Source organism: Vipera berus (assembly GCF_964194415.1).
Source record: "Vipera berus genome assembly, chromosome: 2".
Taxonomy (NCBI): Eukaryota; Metazoa; Chordata; class Lepidosauria; order Squamata; family Viperidae; genus Vipera; species Vipera berus.
In genome coordinates this window covers 227,526,355-227,535,067 of record NC_138203.1, presented here as the reverse complement: position 1 = coordinate 227,535,067, position 8,713 = coordinate 227,526,355, and the positions used below count along the sequence as shown (strand labels likewise).

Below are 8,713 nucleotides of genomic sequence, written 5' to 3'. Positions count from 1 at the left end.
AACAGTACATAAATTATAAAAATTACATGGTGCATCTATACTTTCAGTTTTACTTTTTGTGACTGATAGCTTTAGTTTAAGCGAGATACTGAAAAGCAGAAGAATGGAAAGATGCCATCTATGTCAACAGTGTTATCCTTTCTATGATTTCAGTATTCCTTCCACCAGTGGTAAAACTGCAAGCTTTAATGTTCCCAATGCACTTTTTAGTCTAAACATTCTGAACGGTAGCTTATAGGAGTAAATAAGCATTCCTAATTTTATCACAGGTCACCTAAAAGAAAAAAATGCAAATGCTGCTTCGGAAGTGATATATTTAACAAATTCTGCAGTTTAAATGATACAGGAATTAACTTTGTTTATACATTTGTAGTACAATAGTCAATTGTTTAGCTTTATTCTACATTTATCTATGTAATATTATGTACCTGAAAAATAAACTCCAAACAAAAAAAAAAACTTCAGTCAAACTCCCCTTCCTCCTCCAGCTTTATTGATAGTTTAAAATTACATTTCTATATTCTAGGACTTCAATTGCTTTTACCATCTGACTTTAAAAACTGATTACAAGCAAATGAAACTCAACAATTGTCTAAGTGATATAGTATACAAAAATAACATCTTGATTTCTGTGAAAATGCAGTTCTTTTCAAGTCCTGAATAGCTCCAAATTGTGTATACTCAAGCACTGATGTTCTGGGTTTGATTTAGTTTGAAATATTTAATGTTTCCCATTCCCTTGTTACCTCGCATTAAACATTCATTTATTGTATTACGGTTACTTCAATTTCTCCCTCACTCTTGTGGCCATTAACAGGCATGTGCATTGTTCGTTTATCCCACTTCGCTATATGCTTTTGGTAAGGCCTGATATAAATACTTGGTGTTTTAACTGTTACTGAGGTCAGACAATCCAAGGCCATTATTGTAATAGAATTAATTGCTGTGGAAGTTCAGACACTTCCAGCTTATTTCCTCCTGCATGCGATCACTTCCATGGAACCCAGGGAGGCTTTGCTGGTCTGACTTAACTCTTTCCACTCATCCATCCCTATTCACCAGTGGCACGGAAAGGGGGTTCTTTAACAAAGCATTATACATAACACCTCTACCAAACTAAACATAAACATTTTTTGTAGTTAAATGCAGAAAGTCGATTTTTCCACCCCTTTCCTCCTTTAACACGGCAAGTAAAGCTCACTGGCCTGGGAGTAGCCTCTATCTGCCAACCTTTGGCCAGTGAAGAGGATTCAGAGAAAAATAATACAACCATCAATCAGAAAAAGGAGGGGCGACAAAGGAAATCAGTTAAGCTGTAGCCTCAATTGTGCATTCCCGTGCAAGGTGTCCTGACTCCCCACAACGATAGCAGTTGACTTCACTAGTCTTGCTGCAGTTGATGGCTACATGGCCAGTTTCACCACACCTGAAATGAGACAAAACCAACATTAGCCCCATAGAGGCGGTGCAGAGTATGAGGATGGCTGAAAAGATTATTGGCAGTTCCCGCCCTTTCGTCCAGGACATAGTGTGTAAGTGTTGCTTGAACAGGGTCTGTAAGATTGTCTGGGACATTACACATCCCCTTCATGACCTGTTTTCCTTGTTAGCTTCTGGGAGGAGGCTTCGTGATATCCAAAGCAGAACATCCAGATTCAGTCAGTTTTGTTCCATACAGTATTAACCTTGTGAACTCTACAGCTTCCTCCTTCCATTATGTATTCAAGATGGACAGTGATTAATATTTATATGTTACTTATATGTAAGGGTGTATGTCTATACTAGTGGTAGGCAACCTTGGCTCTTTTATGACTCATGGACTTCAATTCCCACAATTCCTGAGCCAGCTATGCTGAGCTATGCTGGCTCAGGAATTCTGGGAGTTGAAGTCCATGAGTCATATAGAGCCAAGGTTGCCTACCCCTGGTCTATACATATGTTGTATGTGTGTCATGTACCTTTTGTTGTGTAACTTTGAGAGCAAGCAATTAAATTTCATTTTTAATGTGTGCCATTGCGTCCACAGTAAAAAATGACAATAAAGGTTATCTATCATCTTAAACGTACATGTACCGAAACTTATGCAGCATTTATGACAATGTAGTTTCTGTGGATTTAAATGTATTGCTAGTCAAGAGAACAAATATCCCATACATTTGCAGTATTAATACCTATACTGAACATTAAAGTACAATGTAGCAATTTTAGCATTCATAAAATTCTGGGTAGAGGTTACAATAAAGGATCTAAATTAAAATCATGGGATGCTTGCAGGAACAAGCTCCTGCATATTGGTCTGAATCAGTCCTTTTGTTCTGAAACATTAGTATAGGATTAATGTGCATCTTACTGGTAGTATTAGAACCAATTTTTACCTATAGCATTTGACTTTGGTGCAGTCCTTCTGGATGTGTCCAAATTCCCCACAAGAATAACACTTTTGCTCATCTGCATGATCACAGTCACGAGCCAAGTGGCCAGGTTTGCCACAGTTGTAGCAGCACTGCTCTCTCTCTCTCTTGGGTTCCTTGCAGTCCTTCGCAATATGGCCGCCTCTACCGCAGTTATAGCAGGCTTCCACAATAAGTAAAAGAATATAAACAAGACTATAAAACCTTGATAGCATTGCGGGACATGAACTTAACAAAGTTCAACTGCTACAATGCATTTATTCTCCATTGTTTATTAATACTTACCATCCTCCTGAAGATCACAGTCCTTGGCAAGATGGCCAGACTCACCACAGCGGTAACAGATGTCTGGAAGTGATGATGACATAAATTGGAAGCCTGTTGAGAAAGATATTAGTTTTTCAATGAATGTAGCTACATGTATCAAGTTAAATTCATATAAGACTACAATACTATTTTATTGCTATTCAATCTTGCATATAGCAAATAGGAAGAGAATAATTAAAGTAGATGTATGGATTCAAATTAATGAAAAAAATTATTGGTAGGGATGGTACCTCTGCCACGGCTTCGCATTCCACGGCCACGACCAATTCCAGTGGGGCATTCTCGAGCCCAATGGCCAGTACGCCCACACTTGAAACACTCGTTACTGCTCATTGCTCCAATTAGGTTCTCTAAGCAAGAGGAAAACACTGATAAGAACAATTTAAGTATTTGTGTAAAAATGTTTTTATCACATAGATTTGAGAAGAATTAACCTTACATTTATGACAATATGTAAGATGGCAAACAATGCTTAAAGTTAAAATCTGTAGATTAAAAATAAGGGATTTCAACAATTGCAACTGTTTTTCAATTACTTAAAAGTATTTTAAAACTGTGCAGTAAAGTTTCAATTATTTTTTTTCAGAATCTTCCTATTCACCCAATTAGTTATATCAAATTACAGTTAAATATTCTACACATCCACATATAATATTAATAGTCTTTTAATCCACAACTTCCAAAGGGGAAATCAATTGTATATAGAATATATGCATGAGCACATATAAGATATATTGTCATACGCAGTTCCAAAACATGTATTTCCCCAAGGTCTGCATGATCCCCACTCTATTTTTAGAAGGGCCAGGAAGTCCTGGTTATTCATCCAGATCTTTGGTAATAAAAAATTAAGAACTCGCTTCATTCCATATGGTCTGTCATGTCACACTTGCCATTTTTTAATCTTTAACGTTAACTGAGTCAGGCAGCATATATGTTTAATAAATAATTGTAAGCCCCCTGAAACAAAAGCATAAGCTGAGAAATATGTGGTAACCCCCCCACCCACCCAATCCACAGCACATATACCCCGCTCCTTCTGGTTATGTGCTTTTTGCTCCATGTCATAAACAAGAGATTCTTTAGAGTTAGTCTCCAAATTTAAGGACTAGATGCATGCCTTAGCTAGTCATTTCCCCCCTACCTTTAGCACCAGATTCAAAGCACATGGATTAGATATATATCAATGTACACTTCCAACTTTCTGTTTACACTGAAACAAAATTTGTATTTTTGCTTAACAATCCAATACAAAACTGAGACATACACATTACTATTGATGCTCAAATCAAATAATCATCTCTGTGAAGATGTAATTGCTGCCAGTAGAAAAAAAGAATCATACAGAATAACTGTACTGAAAAAAGCAATAATTGGAAGCAAGTAACTCAGTTCACATTGTTACTACATAGATTTTCTAGGGAAAGGCCATTTCCATTCTCAAAAGATGTCAGAAGACATATGTCCAAGTTAAATAAAAACTTAAATTCCCACAATCATGCTTATTTGTCTTTAAAAGTTCTGTCTCAAGCTGCATTGACTAATATTGGTTCTTACTTATTTCTGAAATGTACAGAGGTGTCAGTTTAACATGGTGCTGTACAACTATGATTTAAAGTAAATCAGACAGCAACGACATGGACAGATAAAACAGGTGGAGACCCACTTAAAAATAAATATAAGGAATGTGGGAGTCTAAATTCTTCCCTTGAATATGACTCGCTGCAGTCTAAGTGCAGTGACTTGAGCCTGACTGGGAAAAACCACATTAGAAAATCTAGTAATGTCACCTAGGCATCCTTTTAATCCTTACAGATGACAACCAAAATCTTATTTTAAAAATGTAATCTAGAGAGCAATATGGTTTGCAAGTATTAACTGATCCAAAAATATTCAAGTTCCCACTTTCAGTTTCTAAACTACTAGATCTATAATAGCCATAGCAACAAATGTTAACAAATGAATAAAAAATGGTTGCTATTTCTATTTCTACCATTACAAACCTGAAATTTATTCAGATTTAAAAGAATCACATTCTTGTTTAACTGGTTTGTCTCCTTTAAGTTCCACAAAATGGTTGATGAAACGAGCTATGTATCTTCCAATTACTCAAAATACCAAACTGCTCTAAGTAAGAATAGGTACACATATTTTCACTTTTATAATGTTCAAAGGTCTTGAATTACTATTGAAGTTATTTTATTTTAAGAATCCTTAAAGTTATCCTTACACAACTCCCATTTTTAGAGTGATTATTTAGAATGAAAGTAACATAAAGCCCTTTTTACAGACAACAGAAACAATGGGTTAAAAGTCCATTTGACAGCTATCTAGAATACAGCACAATCCAAGCTATTAGGTTAATTTAAACTACCTCCCCCCATAACTCTGTCCTTTATTAAGGTCACCTTACTTTTCTCTTCTTTGGTTCCTAGTACTGCCAATTCATTTCATCCCATTCTATTTGCTGCTTCTTTTCATTTATTTTTGGTTCCTATTATTTCCTTACTTTCATTTAATCTAATTTCTTCCTTTAGGTTCATTGTTGTATTTATTTTCCAGTATAGATGCTCACTGGAGTGAATCTGAAACAAGACCTACCTAAGAAAATACATACATATATACATCAGCAACTATTATATAGTTTCCCTTGTGTTTTGGTGTGAATTTTAAGTATGAAATTAAGAAAATTTAAATGCTAAATAAAAATATCTGCTGTTCAGAAAACAAATATTCCAATATTGTAAACTGCTGCCAACATATTAATAAAACCTTTGATTTATAGCAGTCAATATTGGAAACACTCAGGCCTTCATAATATTGTTTTATCTTCCCATTTCTACACATATTCTTCCAAATATTATCTTAATATTTTTCTAAATTTCCAAAACATATTTTACTACCTTACCAATGATTTGAGAGAAATCCAGATATATGTATTTTGTAGAAACTTACTTTGACTACTGACAGTACTTATATTAACTTCTGGGATCTTTTAATGCTGCTATATGTTGCCAATCAAGAAAGAATATTCACACATTTTCCACAGTAGCAAACCAGCTGAAACCTACTATCCTCACCATTCAGAGGATTTACAGATCTCCATACTTATAACAGTGTCCAAATAATTCTTTTGATGCATCAACTAGGTATCTTCCTTATAAAATGTATTCTTTTCTTCAAAATGATTGTTTCCAATGCTTTTCACAGATTCTAAATAATTTTACTAGTTAGCAACAGCTATTAAAAATGCCAGCCCAGGTGGAAGAGCACAGGTTCTTCAATTGTTTCCCAGGTAGTTTTAAAGATCAACAGTCATTCTTTCAAAAATATACATAGAACTTATGTTTGCTATTAGTGTAAAGGCACATCAACTGTTTTATACCACTTTATTCTACAACACTGCTACGGAACAGTTGTGGTATGGATCTATTAGTCTCCCTTATAAAGGACTTTGCTTGTTTTTCAGCTAGAAAAGCAGCTTGTCACAAGTTTACTAGGGAAACCAATGAAGCAGCATAATTGCCACTAAAAATAATCAACCTGCTAAGCCTGTGGGGCAACTTTTTATATTGACAATTTATTCAAATAACTGCAATGTTAACTGCACATTAAGCATACATCAGAGCTGGTCACTTTATAATTAAAGGAGCAACAATTATCCTTATTATTCATCAATAGCAACTTTTACCTCTTTCCCAAACTGAAGCAGTAGAATATTTTAGTGGTATAGGCAATGTTTTCTATCTAGCTGATCCATTTTAAACATCTTAATTATTGTAAAAACCATGTAATTTTGAGGGTGCTATTTCTGTTACCATTATTTACTTTAAGAAGTAAATCCCACATTTACAAAACTCATTGAATCTCAAATGTTTAATTCTGTTGTATCCCTGTAACATTTTCTAGCATAAAGCTGTTATAGCCAACTTACACAAGCATGCCATCATCTTGTTATCAAAGGATCTGCAGTCACCACTAAACAGATGTTTTTAGGCCAACAGAAGCCTTAATCCAGTATTAAATTGGACATCTGCCATTGCCCAGTTGTGCTAAATTAAAATAGTAAGTAGTATTCCATTGTCACTTCTATTTCGGACTTGATTATCTGATAACATTTTTGAAAGTGATCTCGTAAGGCTGCATTCATCTCGACTCACCTCCATTTTTCTCCATTCTATTCCTTCGAAAGCCATAGCCAATCCGTGTAACATAGAATGCCACAACTAATTTTTTTGCTTCTCTCTTACCGATCCTACACTTTAATTTTAGAACAGAGAATCTGTCACCCAAATCATCCTAAAATCTCCCCAAAGCTAAAAAACTGCGGCCGGGGACCTTAAAAGGGCAACTTGAGATATACGAACTTTCCACCGGATCGGGCTTGGCTTCGAGACAAAGACGTTTAGGATCGGGAGTGCTGCATTTCCCTCTTCCTCGGTAACGTCCCAGTATCAATAAGCGACAGAAAGGCCGAAGTGAGTTAAAAGGGCTACCTACACACACACGCGCGCCAATCCCGAACCATAACGCCCTGGGGCAGGGGTCGGCAACCTCGGCTCTTTTATGACTCGTGGACTTCAACTCCCAGAATTCCTGAGCCAGCTATGCTGGCTCAGGAATTCTGGGAGTTGAAGTCCACGAGTCATAAAAGAGCCGAGGTTGCCGACCCCTGCGCCTGGGGAAATGCTGCTTAAAGAATTAGGCAGGCGAACACGTGGAGGCCGCAGGTCACATGGAGGCTGGGGCGCCACCAGAGAGCGCCAGCTTTCCCGCGACAAGCGAGTCCGGAAAGCAGCTTTAGATATCCGTCTCGGTCTCCCGTTTCTCCGCCTCGCTTTCTTTTCCCTCAAGTCACGAGCCCCATTACCGCCGCGGGAAGCCTCTCCTCCAAGCGCACGCGGCCCGCGTAAACTTCGTATCCCGTCGCCCTTGACTCGCCTACAGGGCCGGAGGGGGGGAGGGGAACGGGAGGCGGCGGCGATCCCAGGACACCGGCGATCCTCGCCACGAGTAGGACTTGCCTGCTCCCTTTTTCCTCGCAACTCCAGGACGTCCCGCCGCGGCCAGGAGAAGCGATTACTTACCGCCTCTCACAGGTCCAGGATGGGTCGCGGATATCCCGCAAGGCTGGGCGGTTTTTTTTCCCGCGCAGTAGGCCGGAACGAGCCAGCGCCCTCCTTCCCTCAACTCACTCCGCCCACAGAGGCCCCACCGCCACCGAATTGGCGAGCCTCCTCCCGTCAGCTCGGTTACCTTCCGCGGACTTTCGTTCCCGTCGACGGCTCGATCCGGAATGGCCGCTCGGTTTGGGAGTTTCCCCTCCTTAGCCCACGCGCGAGATCCGACTATCCACCCGCTGCCGTTGAGTCCCTGCTGGCTGCGCCACACGCGGTTTGCACACGACCCCACACACCCGCCCTGCCGATCTGCGCACGGCTCTATCCCGACCGCGGGGCCAATGGCAACCCGCGAATGCTTTCGCGTAGTCCATCGACGACACAAGTAGTACTGGCCAATCGGCACCGTGGAAAAGGGGGAGGTGTCCGCCTACCGGAATATCCTCCAGTATTCTTCGGCCCAAACCGAGGGGAGGGGCTGTTTCTGGAATAACGAGGACGGTAAGGGAGCCGGGGGGGGGGGGAGTCCAAATAGCTTTCCCGCGCGCGGCTTATCGCGATACTTAGCGAGCGTCTGCGCGTCGCTTGGGAGGCAGTGGCTGCCGCCCTGTTGGCGCGCCTGAGGGCGAAATCGACATTTGGCGGTGCCAGTGACGCGTTCGGAGTAGGATTGCCGACGCAGCGTCAGTTGTGCTTCGTGATGCTTTTTTCGCAATGTCCCCGTGTGTAAAATGCCCTCTTTGCTTTGTTGGGATCCTTTTACACTATCTGGAAGCGTAGGGAATTTGAAAGCTGCCCAACTCTGCGAAACTGAGATCTGAATAAATCTGGAGGGGGCTGCCTGATTGCCGTGGG

The 8,713-nt window shown here is 39.8% G+C and overlaps 1 protein-coding gene across 3 annotated transcripts; it reads right to left on the bottom strand.

The window, feature by feature from the left end:
* Nucleotides 1-296: 296 nt before the first annotated feature.
* On the bottom strand, nucleotides 297-8,197 carry CNBP (CCHC-type zinc finger nucleic acid binding protein). Of its 3 annotated transcripts, XM_081318336.1 has the most exons (6): nucleotides 7,995-8,153; nucleotides 5,152-5,339; nucleotides 2,969-3,088; nucleotides 2,698-2,789; nucleotides 2,376-2,578; nucleotides 297-1,426 (listed from the first exon to the last, which is right to left on the bottom strand). In XM_081318336.1, the coding sequence occupies exons 3-6, from the start codon at nucleotides 3,069-3,071 to the stop codon at nucleotides 1,309-1,311; spliced, it is 516 nt and encodes a 171-aa protein (XP_081174462.1). In that variant the 5' UTR covers nucleotides 3,072-3,088; nucleotides 5,152-5,339; nucleotides 7,995-8,153; the 3' UTR covers nucleotides 297-1,308. The 3 variants fall into 3 exon arrangements, with proteins under 3 accessions (XP_081174462.1, XP_081174463.1, XP_081174461.1); XM_081318337.1 differs by lacking the exon at nucleotides 5,152-5,339 and having other exon boundaries at nucleotides 2,376-2,574; nucleotides 2,697-2,789; nucleotides 7,995-8,197; XM_081318335.1 differs by lacking the exon at nucleotides 5,152-5,339 and having other exon boundaries at nucleotides 7,995-8,197.
* Nucleotides 8,198-8,713: the final 516 nt, after the last annotated feature.